The sequence below is a fragment of the Anomalospiza imberbis genome, chromosome 8 (assembly GCF_031753505.1).
Source record: "Anomalospiza imberbis isolate Cuckoo-Finch-1a 21T00152 chromosome 8, ASM3175350v1, whole genome shotgun sequence".
NCBI lineage: Eukaryota > Metazoa > Chordata > Aves > Passeriformes > Viduidae > Anomalospiza > Anomalospiza imberbis.
In genome coordinates this window covers 19,821,361-19,840,540 of record NC_089688.1, presented here as the reverse complement: position 1 = coordinate 19,840,540, position 19,180 = coordinate 19,821,361, and the positions used below count along the sequence as shown (strand labels likewise).

At 35.4% G+C, this 19,180-nt stretch overlaps 1 protein-coding gene across 9 annotated transcripts in view; it reads left to right on the top strand.

Annotated features, from left to right (window-relative positions):
* Positions 1-19,180, top strand: part of EXOC6 (exocyst complex component 6) — an 88,724-nt gene that overhangs the window by 45,883 nt on the left and 23,661 nt on the right. For 5 of the 9 annotated variants that reach the window (XM_068197673.1, XM_068197672.1, XM_068197680.1 and 2 more), the window contains exons 18-21: positions 1,707-1,886; positions 4,927-4,956; positions 10,533-10,674; positions 18,337-18,410. In XM_068197673.1, the coding sequence (XP_068053774.1) occupies positions 1,707-1,886; positions 4,927-4,956; positions 10,533-10,674; positions 18,337-18,410 (426 nt within the window). Of the gene's footprint in view, positions 1-1,706; positions 1,887-4,871; positions 4,957-10,532; positions 10,675-18,336; positions 18,411-19,180 lie in introns of those variants that run through there. The other 4 variants (XM_068197676.1, XM_068197674.1, XM_068197677.1 and 1 more) reach the window with 2 other exon arrangements.

Below are 19,180 nucleotides of genomic sequence, written 5' to 3'. Positions count from 1 at the left end.
GACAAACAGAAGGGGTTTTTGTGTGTGTGGTTTCTCTCCTGTCTACTTGCCTGGAGAACCTGTTAGCACAACGTTCTCCAATTAGAGTAGAAAATTCTTTTCTTGTTAATCCCTCTTTTTTTCCCTTTCTATTGTAATAAAAAACTGCTCAGAGTTCCCCAGCTGGGCCCTCACAGAGTTTGGTATGTTTTACTGTTATTAAATTCATCTCCTGGTGACAAATTGTATCACCTCCATTCTTTCAGAACGGTCAAAAATTTCGTTTTATTAGCAGCATTGGTCACATTTACTTTCCATGAGATGAGTTTTTATATCTACACTGTATTTTTTTAATGCAAGACAAAACCAGAAGGACTAGTCTTGCCATTTCCAGAAAATAATTTTAATTGTTAAAGCTTTTACAACCACTCAGTGAATGACGTAGATTAAAAAAAAAAAATCCAAACCCAAACAAAAAAAATTGGAGAAATTTTGCTCTAAGCCTATGCAGATCCACATACTCCTTTGACATGATGACAGTTTGCCAGATTCTTGCATCTTGGATTTGGAGAGCTGTTCAGTGGAGCCTTTATCAAATTGGTTTGACAGTAAAAATGCTGTTTTTAGGGAATCATACTTTGATATTAATTTATGGCAGGGCCACATACTTTCTTGCTTACTCCTGAAGTGCCTTTCAGCCTAGGGCCTGATTGAAGACTAAATTTGGCACACTCAGTGTGAGGACACCTTTAAGCTCAGATAAATGTGAATATTTTTATTTTTTTCTTTTTGCATTTCTTATTCATGCTTTTCTCAATGCCATGTTTTTTGGATTGCTTACTTCTAGAGGAGAGTAGCGATGGAAGTTTCATCTGCTTTTTGGTTACTTCAGTGTATCCAGGCTATTTTGACCCTCTAAAAACCTTAAGCAACTGATCCATTTGGTTTAAATCAGATGTCTTACTTGAATTATTTCTCCATATCAGTTAAGAAAATTTTATATTGAGCCCAAATTAGAAAGATACTCAGTATCTTTAAACTCCAGGCTGGCATAAGCACAACTTTCCAGCAGCACACACACAGGCATCTGCACATAGATCCCTCTGGATCTCTGAGGATGTCCCTTGTACAAATGAGGCAGAGACAGCATTGTAAACTCAGCTCACAGTAAAGGCAGGACTTTGCTGTTCCAAAAAGTAGAATCCAGAGTGTGGCAGAAGGGGAGTGCTGTGCATCACGGTATGTGACGATCAGGATATTTGAAGGAGGAAGGAAAATTATGACTGTTCTTCAGATGTGCAGCTTTAAGACAGTAATTACATAAAAATCATATGATTGCTTGACCTCTGTCCAAAATTATTAGGTTCTTTTACTGTTTCCTTTGTAAAAGAAAAAACAACTTTGTGTCAGGGTTGATACATTTGTAAGGCAGAATTAAAGGTGGTTGTTGTGAAGAAAGTAAACAATTTGCTTTGTTTTCAAATTAACTTAATTTGTCTGAAAACTTTTGATTATTCTGTAAACACTCATAGTGTTATGAACACTCATAGTATGCATTATAGGAGTGTTTTAAAAACCACAGCCTCAGATGTAGGACAGACATTAAAGTACCAATTTCAATACAGTATTTTTTAATCTTAGAAAAACACAAGACTTCAGTTTTGTTGATGGATATAATTTCATCTCCATTTAATAATATTTTAGCATTGCACACATTTTTTTTTCAGGATGCAAGGCATGCTGCAGAAGGAGAAATATATACAAAACTTAACCAAAAAATAGATGAATTTATTCAGATTGCTGATTATGATTGGACAATGTCTGAGTCAGATGGAAGAGCCAGTGGATACTTAATGGACCTAATTAACTTTTTAAGAAGCACGTTTCAAGTTTTCACTCATTTACCTGTAAGTGCTCAAAATTAAGTTTAATTTCAAACTATTTGATCATTATTTTATTTTAAAACAGTAAGGTTTGAACAAAAGGTTCTGTTTTTTTATTTGTGCACATGCTGACAGATGTACTTTTAAGTTTTTCTCAGCACAGAAATGTTGTCGAATGTATATCAATATGTTGGTGGAGCTTACCCATCAGAATACTTAGAAAATACTTTCAAATACTTTAGTCTAAATATTGTTACCAGCAACTGATTTACAAATAGGGTAAGAACTCATGCAGTTTTCTAGAGCCTTTTTGGTGTACCATGTAGATTTTGTGTGCACATGCGTTGGTTCAAAAAATGCAGAATTGGTGTAAATCCTACATTTGTGCATAAGATTGTGGGGGTCTTGTATTCTTCAAGGTTTTTAGCTAAATATTTTTGATCATAAAAAGTTATTTGATTCTAGTTAACAGAGCTTAATTGAATGAATCCTTGTTCATATTCAAATATCCTGTGTTATTTTGTCCCAGGGAAAAGGGTACTGTTAACCTGTCTTATGTATGAATTGTTATGTTCTGTTGTCTGATTTCCCCTTGCTTTCAGATAAAAAAAGACTATTTCTAGTTTGGCTTACCATCACAATGGTTTATAGCTTTATAGTTCTGGAGTAACTTCAGTAAGTAATTCAAGCTACATCTGCTTTTTATCTGCTTGTGGTTGGTTGCTACAGTCACACTGATGTGTGAGTGCTTTGCCCACCTGCAATGCTTAGAAATAATAAGTCCTCAATGCATAGGATGTTCTGAGGCTTCAGACTGAAAGAAGAACTTTCTTTATGTGCACAGCAAGATGTTGAAGTTGCTGACATAGCAGGCTGATCTTGTCTTCCAGATATTACACAGAGGCTGTGATTCTTCTGTCTCCCGTTCTTTTAACTGACTCAAAGACAAAGGCCACTCCAAATGGATCATGTGATACTGATGTGAACATATCATATGAGGCATGTGCTTCTGTGCCAAATCAGTGGAGCGTTTTTTGATAAAGAATAGCAAGTTTGTTAGATAGTGTAATTCATTGTAACTTAGTATACAAAGCGGTGTGAACAAATGGCACTGCTCCTCAGTGGCCATATGCATATGGCAGTTAAGGGATGTGAAGTTTGTCGAGCAGGATGTACAGAAGTCTGTCATGAATGTATGTTGCTAAATGGCTGTTCTGAAATGCGCCACAGACAAAATGAAGTAATGTGTTAAGGGAATGCAAAGAAGCAGCTATGGCATTAGGACTTTAAAAGTGTGGAAGGTATAGAAGTCAGCCTTTGGAGAAAGCTAGTCTCTGTAGAGAGGTTATTTTGTAATTTCAGACTCCAGTCAGGTAACAGGCAGGATGTAGAACTGTAAGGACAAATAGTCTGCTGTGGAAGAGGTTTCTTGTATTTTTTACTTATCCTGCATCTCGTTCCCTGTCCTATCTTGGCCAATTGTAGAAACATACAGTCCTGTGAATGTTGTGTGTGAGCTGTGGAGTTTATATGAAAATGTGTGCACACTATGCTGATTCTAATTAGATTTGTACTAATAAGTTATTTTTGTTAAGAGAAAATTTATAGTAAAAGTATTTTCCAAGATTAGCCCAGAACCAGGTTCTATAACTCATAAAAATAGTAATTGCTTTGGAATGATAAACTGAGATAGATTTTTCACCTGCTGTAATTAAGGTTTGGAATAGTTTTAGAATTAATTTTCATTAATGAATTATTCCAATTATGTCACAGTGTCATTTCCATAATAATTTTTGGATGGCTGGCAGAAACATTCCACTGCTCAAAATAGTTATCAGAAACTTTTCTGTGATTAGCAGTCAAAGAGCAAATTCCTAGCACACTGGGCACAATTCTAGTAAGGAAAAGAGTGGAACAAGTAGAGAGGTGTCTTTTCTTTTACCTTTACATACCCAATTGTGTTAGAGGGCATTGGGCTAGGACTAGGGACACTAGTTGGCCACAGTGGTTCTTTGTTGTCACACTCCAGGGTCACCGACTTTCTCTTTGGCATTGTTTCAAACGCTAGTCTGCCTGGAGAAATGTTATAGTATGTTCTTTAACAATTTTTTTGTTGCAGTCAGTTGGTTCCTCTCATTAGAATCTTGTTTTATTTTCGCTGTATGTATAAGCTGTGTAAATGCACAGGGATATGTCTCCCTTTGTGCTTTTATGTGGGGCTGTGCTGAAGTATTTCTGTACCAGTGCAGACATAACTTTCCAAAAATGCATCTTGCATTCCAAATCTGTTTTATGCAATTTGTATTATTTTCATTGGAATATTAGAACTCTAAATTGGGTAGACTGTGAACTGTACTGAATCTGCACACAAAGTGACATAAGTTAGTTGGGGTCTGATATCAGTTGAATCATTTGAAATATCTTGTGTCTCCAAAGCTTTTTTTCCCTCTCAAGTTTTGCAAGTTAGTTTTGTCCTCTGTATTTGTTTACTGTACTTAAGAAGCAATTTTGGAAAAGAAAACAGCTTTCTTCCACCCTACAGTTATATAGCCATAAGTTTTATGTTAAAATTTATTAAGGGGTCGTGTTATATTTAGATTCTTACTATCCTGAGCCATTTTTAATCTTGTTTGAACAAAGTATGTTAATAACATACAGATAGACTCTGTAAGCCATAATGGCATGGCATGGCATTTATTTTTTAACCCAAGACTTTTGGAGTATATTCTTTCTTGTAATGAAAAGTTCTGGAAAGGCATTTCAACAGACACTTTGAAGTTTATTACTTTGATATTTTGGCATACAATTCCTTATTGCAGAAAAACACATAATTGCCAAATTAGTATTATTTAAGTGATAATCTCTTTGTTGCACTTCAACAAAATACTGTACAAGTTCAGAGGTTTTTAAAAAATACTATTGTGTAGCTATAATTGTTCTTTTTGTACGCTTTTTCTTATCTTTTATTGCTACCAAGTTTTTTATTCCTTTTTTTTTTTTTTTTTGAAGTTGACAGTACATCTTAATTTTTTTGTTTTGACTGCCTTACTGGTTTCCTTCTCAGCATAACAACAATGACCATGCAGCTATGTCGGTAAGTAGATGCAAGATGAAGAAAAAGCATGTGAACAGAAAAACTATGAACTGCCTGCAGGCTTATTGCTTCAATTTTTAATAATTTAATAAAAAGACCCTTTCTGTTTTGCTGATAACTTGCTGTGTACCTTGTGTGAATGCATGCAGGGATCAGGTTAATGACTAACACTGGGCTTTCATATGCTGGGACAGACAGCAGGAGTCCTAAAAACCTTGCAGAAGGTTGATAAGTTGTGCCTTGCATCCCAAATGAGGTAACTTAGAGACTGAGACCTCTTGAAAGAGAGGTCAGGTATCAAAATACAGCTATGAGACATGCATACAGAATTAGGATAGAGTGATATAGCTGAATAAAGAATCAGTGAAAGTTCCATCGGTCCTCTGCTACATTTGTCTGGGGTCAAGGGAATGTGTGTATTGGTGTTTATTTGCTTTTTAAAAATTTTTTAAGAAACTGATGAATTGCATTTAAGAGTTCTCCCATCCCCTGATTATTTTCATTTTTCTTCCTATGAGTAATTTATTTTGATTTGACATAAGCACTGTCATGATAATGAAAGTGATGAGATTAATATTACTAAATTATTAAAACCTGGAGAATTAATCTAGCAGTGGGCTCCCAAATTGTTTGGAGCCTAAAGCACAAGTTACTAGTGGAGGTGTAGGGAGGTGGAGTATTTAGTCAGTTAAAGAGAAGGCTGAGGAGAGATCCAGTGGCAGCCTACAACTTCTTGAAGAACAAATACAAAACTGATGGAAACAAACTTCTTGGCTGGACTGACAAATTCAGACATGGCTGTGGTCACAGGTTGAAGTTTGGGAGGTGGAACTTTGATATTAGAGGGAAAGTGTGCTTGAAGAGAGTAGTGCAGTGTTGAAGGAGATTGCACAAAGAGGCTGTTGAATTCCCATCCTCAATAACTTTGAAGGGTCTGCAGGAAAAAAGGTAAAAGGACCTGAAGTAGCGTTGGCAACAGTGCTCCAGGTAGAAGGTTGGACTAGATGACAGTGGTGGTTCATTCCAATCAACATTTCCATCATTTGAATACTCAGCATGCTGGTGAACTTTCAAGCATTAGCTCTGGTGTCATGAACTCTGTGTTTTGTGTAGAAATATTTCCTGGTAGTATTGGATAGGTCTTAGGCTGCTGGTTATTTCATGATCGAGGGCTAGCAGAATTTCACCAATGTAGAACACAGAAGCTGTGTGGCTTTGGGAAGGTTATAATTGTAAAGTCAGGCAGTTTTTAATAGTTCTGTTTTTCTGAATTCACAAGAATTTAGTCTTTTGGGATTATGTTTATATCCCATTTTAAGTTAATCTTGCAGTTTATAGTGCCATTAGATGCTTTGAATCAAAAAGCAGATTAAAGTTTCATTATACAGCCATTAATCTCATGAAATAAATTGGATGATCAAATTTGTTACTAAGGATTTACTGTTGTTAGTTTTATTTTGAAGAATTAGGGAAAAATGTTTCCTTGTATTTCCAGATGAGTTAACTTTAAATTATGTGGTCTATATGTAAGTGGTTTTAATCTATATTTAGAATTAGCTGAATTTTTATTCTAGATATGTGCCTTGTCAATACAAAGTTGGAAAAGAGTGGCCATTGAAAAGAGACAGTTGCGAATTACTTTCAGTTAGGTATTTTTAATTGTTTTGGTAACATTTGGGGCAGAGACTGGAAGTAAAATTGATTTGTAAAAATTCCATTCATGTTTTTAGTATACTTGTATTCTATCAGTAGTTCAAAAGTCGGAGTTTTTAACCTTGAGTGATAAAATTTGTATGTTTAATTTATTTGCATTTTCAGAAAGAATAACATTTTGTTATTTCATATTGCTAAATTAATTCTTTACCTTAGCATCTTAAATTTAACGGGTAAGTTTTGTTATTTTCTTTTTATGCTGAGGATGGCAGTTTGTGTTATTTTATTGTTTCTGTGATTGGCAGCAAAAGCCTAATTTCACAGCTTGCAGTCAGGGTGAAGGGGTGGTGGTTTTCTGCAGCTATATTCAAAAACTGTCAATCAACAGCCTCCACAGGCTACTTAGAGAATGGGTTTTCTTACTGACTTCTCCAACTGCTGCTTCATGCTGTCTTTGATTGGCATAGCCTGGCAGGGAGGATGGATGAATCTGTCACTGGCTGGTTAATTGTGTTGCTGGTCTCAGCCTGACATCAGGTCTTTGACTCCTAAGTGGCTCAATACAAAACAAATTAGCAGATTGTAGTCATATTTCTCATTCTATATGCTTTGACTTTGTTGAATGCAGTCCATAAATCATATTGACTGACACCATAGTGAATGATGAAAGCTGCTTTTGAGACAGCTAGCATGGGCTTTAGAAAGCAGCACCGCGAAGGTGCCATGGAAGGATGCATATGGCTGACCCTTTGGGAATTTCCTAGGAGCCAAATGTCTTCTCTTTACTACAATTGTTCTTAGGAGAAAAGCTTTTGGGTCCTATAAAAAAGGATTTAATATGTCAGCAGATTCTCTTTACAAGCTCCTTTGAAATATAAGAAGTTTGTCTAAGGGTTTTCTCTTTTTACAAACTTGTATTTCAGCAAAATGTGGAGGCTGGGTGAAAAACCAGTTGCCTTTAACACTGTTAGCAGGTGTTTTTGCGTATAGAATAGGGTCCTTGTTTCCTAAACTTTACACTGACTGAGTGGAAGAATAGGTTTTGTAGATAGGAGCAATTAGCATAGGCACAGCAGAGACAATAGTAGTGTTTCCAAATGGGAGGCAACTGGGCCAAATGTGAGAAGCCTGCTGAATCTCTGCATGCTGTTGAATATAGGTATTTAATTGCTAGATAACCATGGCCACCCCCACCCCCTTAAATAATAATAGTAATTTAAAAAAGCAAAAAAACCAAACATCAAGACTCTTCTAAAATTAACTGACATTTGTTCAATCCTGAAAAATAAATGTTATTGCTATGTTCACAAATCCTTATATTTCCTCTTCAAAATGCTTTATGAAAATTTGGCAAGGAATGGATGATGTGGTAGACACTGGAAATTTGGAGATGAATTTTTAACTAGATCCTATTTTTCAAACACAAATGTTAAATTTATTCTTTTCTTGGTATCATACATCCAGTGTAATTTGAACTGGGAAGCACTGAATTTTGAAGAGGATAACATAATATAGTTCACATTTCTCTTAGTTAAAATCAGCATTTTGGTAAATATATGTAGATTTTTTTTTTCTCTGAATTTGAGAATATTAAGTGATTTTTAGTAAGTATCTACTGTGTATAGTAAACTTGTAGTATTTGTTGATGTGTCATTTGAACAATAAGCCTGTAGTTCAAGTTACATAGTTGGAAATAGTTTATATGTTAGGATGTTTCCATTTTATGATACTTCAAAACCAACATTAAATGTACATGTATTGATACTTATTTAAAGTCCGAGTGGCTTTAGATGTGTCATTTCTGTATTGTAACCATTATCTTGTGCTCCAGTACTATTGATATTTGCCAGAATATAACAATTAACTATACATCTTGTTAGAAATTTAAAATTCTGTCATCTGTTTAAGATAGCAGAGGAGTACACATTGTTTCCATATGAAATAAACTGAATACTAAAATTTTTAATGACAACCTATTAATCTGGTTGAACTTTTATTACATTATAGTGGCAGCATAAATAGGACATGGAGCTGATTTGATGGAGCAGTACATTAAACAGAGATGCACTAGTTGTTCCATTAAATCAAAATGACATTTCCATTAAGTATTTCAAACGCACTACACTGTAATTACATGAACTGTGGCCCATTTAGTCCCCTTCTCACCTCCCTTTTTCCTTCCATTTTTGCCTCTTCTATTTTTCTTCTTTTCCCCCCCATTCATACTGATATTGTTCTGCTTGGGGAATAGAGCTGCATGTCTCCCAGTATAATTGCTGTTGGGTTTGGGAGACTTTTAAGCATGCTGTTCTTGTATTGTTTCCTACATTCTTTGTTGTCAGTTCATCTATTTTGCTCAAATATGTTATTTGCTTTTCTGAGATTTTCAATTAAGAAACTGACATGTCATTTTAATAAAAAGCTCCTTACAGTTCAAGGTGTCCTAATGCTAGAAAAGAATTAGCAACAGCCATTTAATGTTTCAGTGTGAATGTGAGGAGAGTTGAAGGCTTTCTAATGTAGTCATTATATTTTAATTACCTTTTAACAAATAATGGATTTTTAAAGTGTGAAATATTTGGGGCCAAATTTGCTTTCTGTTACGAAAATTTTCTGCACATGAAAATTCAATCATCTTAGCAAGTTGACTTATTAAGGACAAGACCTAGCTCTTCAGTTGCTGGAGTAGAACTTTCCAAACTTTTTGGGACAGTGAACTGTCCATTATAGTTGTTCATTATTTATATGTGTTTCTGGGAGTCAACAGTGAATTGATCAACCAGACTTTGCAGAAAACAGCTGGGGAACCATTACTTTAGAGGAACAGGTGACATCACGGTACTGATGGGGAGAAGTAAAACAATGGTGCCATGTGCTCCAGTAGCTCTGTTGTGTTACTGTGATTTCTTTTGTGTAAATGTGTTGTTACCTTTGTTTCAATATCATTGTAACGTACACATCAGTTGAAAAGAGTCGTTTCAGTACATTAAACTACAGAGATTCATATAGTTGCATTTGACACCCAAGATCATTCTGTTTTAAGAGATGGCAGTGCTGTGAATAGAACGGTGCGATCTGGTTTGGTATCTGGTCTCAAGTGGTTTTCTTAGCTTTAAGGTAGAATTTTGTTATCTTTAAATTTTATTGTACTAAATTTTAAATAATTTATTCATGTTCATGTCTGACTTAGTGTTTTAATTTTTGGTCTCATGTTGGAAAAATTGTCTCAATTACATATAGATGATGGGGAGAACAATATTGCCAGCTAGACTGTGATTGGGAAATTATTTCTATTTTGTACAGCAGAGGGCTACATTTCATTTTGTAAGTAGTTGATCACTGGCAGCACTGATTTATTAAGCACCTGAGGTAATGGATTAGAATGAATTTTTAAAATAATTTAGCAGTAAACTTTGAGATGGGATCTGTGCTGTTAAACTACCAACAGCACAAGCTCTTACAAGAAATGCCCCAACTAACTGCAGTAATTTTGGTTTATATAAAGTTGGGAGTTTATTTAATTTGCTATTGTTAAAAAGATGCTGCATGTTGATTTTCATTATGTCCTTGCTTTCATTCTGTTTGGGTTAAAAATACTTAAATAAATCCACAAAGCTGTTCATGTGCTTCAGCAACTTTAATTGTCATTGTTTTGGAAATGTCCTTGTATTCGTGAAGACTGTTGGATTGCTGGAAGAAATATCAATAATTGCTTTAACATCTATTTAATCTAGTTCTCTGTTTGATCTAATAGAAACAAATCTAATAGGTCAGAGAAATAACAGGAAGTGTGATCTCTCTCCTTCTAATCTAAGTTTTGTATCATTAAGACTTAGAATGTATATTAAAATCAAATCAGATGAGCAGTTCTTTAGTGACATATCATTTGTTTCTATTGTAAAACTTGTTGCTTTTTCTACTAGGGAAAAGTGGCCCAGACGGCTTGCATGTCAGCCTGCCAGCATCTTTCAATGTCCCTAATGCAGATGCTACTGGACAGTGAATTAAAACAAATAAGCATGGGAGCAATTCAGCAGTTTAATTTAGATGTGATACAGTGTGAATGTAAGTATATATTCCCATCTGTATTGGTCTTAACATTGAAAAAAGTTATTTAGTGTAACCTATATAGTGATCCTTTTCCATAATCTACTAAAACATTGTCTTTTATTAAAAATAATATTACAGTACATCTTCTTGTAAAAGTATTTATAACTAAGTATGCTGGCATTCCTGGGAAAATTTTTAATGAAACTTTTCTTTTAACTAAAATATCTCAATTGAAACATGTGTTGTTGTTACTCCTAATGGGATCATAATCACTATATCCAGTAAAGATTTACTTTAGTACAAAATTGCCCAAAGCTACTACATAAATATTATGTTTTAACAGTTAAGAAAAAAGGTCAAATGTCTATGAAATTTTAATGTTTCCTCTTGAGTTCATCTATAATGGTACAGATTTTAAATGTGTTGTTATGTAGGGTTTCCTCACTCTTAGAACTGCTACTGTCTTACTGTGCAGAATAAAAGTACTCATTTAGTAAACAACAGATGTTGTTTTACTGTCACTGTTTAAAATATGGTATCAGAATTATTTTATAAACTGGTTCAATACAGCACTGAAGGCAGCATTAATTACCTTGTGTTTTGCATGGGGCTCATGGCTCAGGGTGAGCTGTTAATCTGTAGGAAGGAAGTTCCAAGAATAAGTGTTAGGGATGGTTGTATAGTTGATGACTGAGATACTGTTGAAAGGCTTACTAGAGATTTTTTTCAATATGTATTTTCAGATTCTTCTGCTCTGTTTTTGGTTTTTTTTTTTTTTTTTTTTTTTTTGGTTGTTGTTTTTTTCTTCCCTCCAAAGTATCTTTAGTGTTATGTATTTGAAGCGTAGATCTCAGTGATTTTGGTGACAGCTGTAACAGCTGTAAAATGGGCCAGTTATACAAGTCAGATCCTCAGGCTTTTAGTTTGGATACATGAAAAAAAATTGGTGACTACTCCATTACAAGCCACCCATGGGAAACTGAAAATTTAATTTCAAGCAATTTGGTTAGCATCACGAAAGGTTCTTGCAGGAGTCTAGAGACTGACTGAGGGGTGTTTTTGACATTTTAACCATATACTTGTCTTTCCTTCTCCTGCCTTTTTTGTTACATTCCAGCTGAACTCAGTAACAGGTGGAGCAGGCATCTTTCTGACAGTCCCTCACTGTCCAGCCTTAGGGCCTTTCATGGTCAAATTGATAGAATATTTGTGATTGTGACATTAAAATTCTGTGCTTGTACAAGTTAACCAAAGAGATCATGGTTTGACTTTTCTTACTTTTAGTATGCTTGATGTTGCAAATTTAATAGTGTACTTTTCAGGTAGGTACATAGGAGCATGTTTGTGCATTTGTGTAGTTTCCTAGATGTAAAAAAGATACCAGTTGTTAAAAGAGAAATTATACAGTATTCATAATACTGACATCATAATCATTCATCTTAGCAAGGTGAATTAATGCAACCACTAAACCATCATGTGCCTTCTGAACAAATAGTGTAACAGTGAAGAAAACTTGTCCATTACAGTGTTATTCTAATTGTTTCTAATATTTAAAATATCAGCTGTGAACAACTTCACACTCTATAGATGACCAATGCCCTGTTTCACCCTGGGATTTCTAGCAGTACAGGGGATCACATGCATGATAGTCTTGCAGGTGACTTTCACAGTATGTTCACAGCAAAGAAGGGGGAAGTTCCACTGTTTCCAGCTATCATCTGGTCTTTGGGTTGTTTTCAGACCTTTTTCTTTTCAGGCCAAGGTTGATATGTGCCCTGATTAGTGTTATCCTTCTATCTATTACCATTCTGTCTACCATCTTTGGTTGATGCACGGCAGAAACTTTATTGAGTGAAGAAATCTTAGTAGAGTTTTATTTAGTCTAAAATGATAACATTTCATTATTTTAAAATAAATAAAATAATATAACTGTAAGATGACATAGTTTTTCATATGTAGCTGTTATTCTGAGTATGTGGCATGGACAGGACATACCAAAACTTTGGCCAAAATAAGAAAGTTTCAGAAAGCTAGTAACTTAAAAGCTGAAAAACCCATTCTTCCACCACTGTGTAATTTCTAACATGGGCTGTGCAAGTGCTAATAGAATGAACTTCATTTCTTCCTATGTGAAAGGCTTTTAAAGCATGTTAGGAAAAAAAAAAGGTTTTGCACAGAAACAGAAACCCTTTGAGTAGTTTAAGTACAATTATGGAAGCTTGTCAGAATAGTGTGTTGCAACAAACCACATTTTGCAGTCTGTGGAATAAAGGAGTGACACAAGATTTTGGTCAGACTGTTTTGCTGATGTGGTTTCATTCACAAGGTCCATCACAGGCACATTCCATGCCTCACTGTGATGCCTGTGATTTATGTTCTTGCTCATCAACCTCCCCCAGCTTTATTCTTTGATGCTTTGGGATTAATGGATACGACAGTGACATTTCAATTAGTGCTTAGAGTGTGCGAATAATTCACAACTGTTGGGAGTTTTCTACTGTATTGTGTTAATGGGTTTGACATTTTACTTACAATGGACTATACTCAGATGAATTTTGAACTAAGAATTTAAATGACATGTAGAAAATTATTAATATCTGAACGCAAACTTCTAAAAATTCTTGCTAATATAGTAGAATTTTTTTTTCTGATCTTTAACATTATAATTTTATTCTTTCTGATACGAACTGGAGAGATCTAAATAAAATCAGAAAAATGTGATAATTCATTAGTTTTTTCCTTTTCTGTTTAAAAGCAATCAATATTCCAAACAACAATCCAGCAATCTGTTAAAGTCAGTAAGTGCTCTTCTTAGGAAAAAAAAAATGTCTTCATTTTTTTGTCAAATTTTGTAACCTAGAGCAGTGTTTTACCCCTGTATTTCATACCGCTCTTTCTCAGTGGTTATTTTCACTAGGATGATTTAGATTCCTGAAACACCGTTCAGAAAATAGAATGTACTGAGTCCCATTGAATAAAACCCAAAGAGTAGTCTTTTGCTTGAATATTACATTTTGGTTCCCCAAGGAAGGAAGTGGGTTGGTAAAGGGGTGTTTCTGTTTCTTGAAGATGAAGTTCAAATGTGGGTTACTGTATTTCAGTTACAGGAAGAAAGGTGTGCATAATAAAAAATGAGCTTTTCAGAGACAACATCCAGATCTACTTAGCTTACCTCAGCTTCTTATTAAGGAATTCCAACTTCTCTAAAGTTGTAATTGTTGGAGGAGCTAAATGTTTTTGGTTTTTTTTTATTGATGTGTTTTAACGTAGATGAATTGTGAGGCAGGATTAGTTAACAGAATGAAATATAGGTGAGTGGGCATCCTTCTTTACCCAGATGTGAAAGGGTGAAAAGGTTTTGGGTCTTGCCTATAAGCAAGCAAGGGTTAGTGGAGAGTTAGTGCAAAGCTGGGTACTCTGTATTTTCCTGATCAGCCCTCTGTATGGCTTCCTGGCAGTCCCTCTTTTCCCCCACTGCGTGGAGAGCAGCAGTATCCAACAGCATGTGACATCCTGACCAAAGTGTTCTCTGCTGAGTACATACAAAAGTGGTCTCCAGGTGGGCATGCCAGAAGCTGAGGAACTCAGATCCTGTATTTCCTTGAAAGGGCACCATATTCTTCTCTGGAGGCCCCTTGCTTTACCTGCCTCCTCTCCCATCTGGGCAGTCAGGTTAACTTCGCTGGCTGGAGGCCATCCTTCATCTGCCTATCACATATGGCAGCATGGGCAGCACAGGAAGCAGCGAGACCTTGCTGGATCTGGGGGCTGCTGCCTGGCCAGCTGGCAGCTCCCTCAGCAAGGCTCCCTCCAGGCCTGTTTGAACAGCTGGAGCGTCCAACAGGGCTGCAAAGTGGCTGAGGCAGCTGAGATAGTCACCTGATTCTCTGGTCTTCCTTTAAAAATACTTCTGTAGCTTTGCTGTCCCGCCTGTGAATCAATGCTATGAGACTGGAGTTAAACTGACCTCATTTAGCTTTTGATTCAAAGTCTGGACTCTAGTTTTTCATTTCTTCCACTGAGCAGTAAAACTATTTGTCAAGAATTAAGTACTGAATTCCCAGACCAACAGAGAGGCACAACCAATTGATGTCTAAAAGATTGGATTTTGAGCCAATAAATTTAAGAGATCTGTTCGTAAATCTAGAATTGAGTAGAAATTCAGTGCAATTTACAGTTAAAGGTGTCTTAAATTCCAGTTAGTAGATACAGCCTTTATCTCAAGATCTCCATTAATACTTACATATATGTATGTCAATTCTCATATATCCTGTATATAAAATGTAATTATAAGATCAAAGCAAAATATTCAAAAGAAAATGGACTGAAGTAATCTTTGCAACATTTATATTAATCATATATTTATGTGTAATTTATGTGTTACCTCCCAGCTTGTTTTTATATATTTGTTTCATTTGATCCTATCTTCCTTATATTTCTAAACTGTTTGTTACAAGGAAGTATGTTGAGATTGTTCATACTGAGGACCCACATTGTTCTTGTTCTAAATACACGGTATCAGCAAAGCCGAGGAAGAGAATATTAACAAACCCCTTGTGAATACCAGATTCATATAACGTATATTTTCAACTGATTTTTCCCAAACATTTTAGTTTTTGATTCGAACTGCCAAACAGCCGGTTGTTTGCCCCAAGAGTGACAGTTTAATAGTGATCTTTGCATTTCGTTCTCCTATATTATAAAATTTCAGAATGCTTTTTATGCACATTAAGCCAAACATCCAACCAGCCCCCTACCCCTGCAAATCCTCTTTAAGCCTAGAATGATTGTAGGGGGTGAATATTTTAAAAGATGTATATATGACAGTGTTTCATTACTATCTAGAAAAGGGCCCTTAGGACAAAGACATTAAGAATGTTAATCCTGTTCTTATATCTTCCTAATATGCTGTGCAGTAGAAAATATTTAATTAGCTTTGTAAAATTGTTAGCAAAACTTAAAAGCCCTGTGCTGAGGGTGGAGGGGGAACTGTCTGACTGTTACCATAAGTAGATTATCTTTTTGCCCTCTGAACTCATGAAATTATAATAATGAAACAAATTCTATTGTAGTCACCTGTCAGAGTGTTCCAAATGTGAGAATAAATGTTTGTGCTATAATGAGTGTCCCTAATGTTGTAAATGCATTCATAGTATAAAATTGTAGTTTAAGAGAACAAAGCTTATACAACAATTAAGTTTGGTACATTATGTACCTCTTGTTCTACAGCTGCAATGCTAGTAGGTATTATGTAGAGAAACAAAATTATTCTGCGTTATTTAATGTATTAGGATAAATTCCAAACTCTTTTAGCCTGATGAGCACATAAAAGATGCAAATATTTGCCCTGTGGCACGTAAGAGTATTCTGCTGTAGGAGGAGATTTCCTGAAGCATAAAGTGCTAAAAGCTAGCTGAAAAGACTTTCTGAAGGTCACAGTTTTCAGTTTCAGAACTTTTCAGTTCTGTAACCCCTTTTTTGCCATTGATCTTCTTTCTCCCAATGCTAGCTATAATTGTGGAGTGGCTGGAAGAGCTGAGATTCTGGTGGGGGAAGCTGGTGGCAGTGTGCCGTGTATGAGCAGAAAGTTAGGATTAGATCAGGTGATCTGATGAGCCTTACCTTTCTGGTTTAAGGAGTGTAGAAAAGACCCCTTTTGACCATCATGCATATCCTCCTTATTAATGTGCTGCCACAGCTCACAACTCATGTATCTCTTCTCATCTGTTTGCTGTGGAGCTTTGCTTAGGATTCCCTGCTGGAGTGTGGTGTTCCATTTTAAAATCTGGGTTTGGCTGACCTCAGAGCCCAGCTTTGCTGTCCTTAAGAAAGGGTGTTCCTAGTGGCCATGAAAGACAGAAGACAGCAATGTAGACACATAGGCCTTCAGCCCAGGTTGTTCAGTAGGGTGCCTAAGGTTCCTAGGCTTAGGCATCTTTGTAATTCTGCAGGCTGGTGATTGTACAAGCTGTTTTGTCTTTGCTGATTTAAAGAGTTCATTATGAGAAAGCTCTCCCGGTAAAATACTGAGCCTAAGGTCTACTGGGTTTTTTTTAAGGCATGTTTGTGATCAATTAAAATTCCATGAAAACACCTCTAGAAAGTTGGTGCTACTTATAAAGTAGGAAGACCAGACAATTTCAAATCCACACTTGAATACAGTAATCAGTGAGCATTTGCCAATGTTACCAGTAGTTGTCTGTGACATTACAGTGGTCTCCCTAAGACATTTGATTGTTATTTTTTATTTCTTCAGTTGATAAAGAATAAAGTTGTATTGCAGTTGAATTCATTCTCCTATTACATGACTCTCGTAAAATAACTTTTGCACTAGTGTAATACAAGTAATAAATTCTGCTTCTACTGGTAAAGCTGCTACTCTAATACCATATCTATTAATAAGCTATTTTTAAGTATTCTGAGATGGTCCTAGTAGTTTCTTGTGCCATTTAAGTAAGAGTCTTTATCTAAAATTTTGTTCCATATAGTCATTTTTAGACTTGTGAAATAGTCGATCTGAATTCATTAGTCTGCTTTAGGTTGGAACATACATTCAAAAGTAAATGTTCAAGGCCATTATTTTACCATCATGTTAGCTCAGACAGCAGTGTTTTTTTGGATTTTACCTCCACACAATCCACATTTTCTAACTAGCCATTTAAAAAATATATTAAGGATTTCATATAACTTGTAAATGTTAGTATTAAGAACAGTAGAGTTTAGCACTGGGTCTGGAAACTGGATTCATATGTTTTGTTTCCTCTACCATTGAATGACCTGTTTCTCAAACAGGAAAAAAATATTACCTTTCACTGCCTTGGCTGATGCTTCTCTAAAGCTGTTTCAGTAGTATCTACTTTTTGTTGAGAGTTCTACCTGAAGGGCATAAGAAAAATACTCTCAAGTTCTTTTGAAATAAGATATCTAACCTGAGTGAGGATGTGAGGTAGTGGTTGTTTGTCTTTGTTATTTACTTGTGTCTGGGATAATAACAACAAAAAGTGTATTTCTTTTTAAGTTTAACAACTGTTTATCTTTTCCTGATTTATATAAGTAGCTGACTTTCTTTCACTTACCATGTTGCCATTTTTTGTATTATGAATATATTTTTGCCTGCAATTTTGACAGCCAGTTTTGGTTTCAGAATGAGCAGAAGTTCATTACTGATAAGCAGGCTAAAAGGCATGAGCAGGCATTTCAGCTCTGCCCTGACCATGGCACGCAGGGCTTTTTACCTGTTGTCTACACATGAAACCAACTCCCACCTTAGTGTTTGTCCTTTAATGATATTTGGCTGGAGGTGGAGGTTTGCTGTAACAAAGGCAGGTGTTTGAAAATACTTTGACAGCCATGGAATTGGTATTATTTTGAAATTCTTCAGTAATCATGCACCTCAGGCTAAAAAATATCTTGGTTTCTGTGGTCATAGCATTACTACTGGGTTAGAATTTTAAGTAGAATTTCTAATAATACTCCTAAAATTATTATTCTTTAGGATTATTGGAAAAACTATGGAAAGGTTTTTTGTTGGTTTGTTTGGTTTTAATCACTGTGAGTTATTAAACTATTCCTATGAAACTATGCTACCTAGCATTTATATTGCATAGAGCTTGATTTTTCTATTAGATTAAAAGAAAAAATCTACATCCGTAATATTTTAACCTTTTTTTTTTGCAGTGTTTGCTAGTTCTGAGCCTGTGCCAGGATTCCAGGGAGACACCCTGCAGTTAGCTTTCATCGACCTCAGACAAGTAAGGCACTAGTTGGTGTTTTCTATCCTTCTAATTTCCCCTTCTGACCAATGCTGAAGTTATTAAATTCAAGAACCTTTCATGGTTTTGCATTCCCATGTAATTAGTTGTGAAAAGCAGTTATTTGAAGTGTTGTTAGTGGCACTATTCCCTGTAATTTTGTATAAAACTGTTTCTTCAGCGTGTGGTTAGGGGGCACTGTGCTACTGGAAGTACTGTTACAGAAATATTGGATTGAATTTTGGTCTGGACAATTTTGTGAAGATCCTGTGACGCCTTTTTGCAAGAGTGTACGTGTCATCCTGGTGTGTGCTGGTCTGATTCCATTCTGAGCATTTGCTCCTGTCTACAAAACTACTCTGGATAGCAGAATGAGGCATGGTATTATTTAACATTTCCTTTCCTGAATTTGTTACATAGAATTCTTTTAAACTGTTGGAAAGCAGCTTTATTCCAACTGGATGATCTTTATTCTGTGTAAAATTTAATTTAATTATATTTTAAATGCTGTAATATTGGAAGCACTTCTCCACAGATCTTGCCAAAAGGAAAGTTTTCCCAGACTAAAATCTTTGTAAATGTGGACATTATAACCACCATAACAAAGGATCTTCAAAACCTTTTCACACTTGAAGTTATTCTTTACAAAGGATTTATTATTTCACAAAATTCTAAGTGTAAGTATTATTTAAATAGTGAAATGAATAATTTACTGCACATGGAGGATCTTTACCCTTCTGCAGATGTTGGTGATATTTTTCAGTGCTATT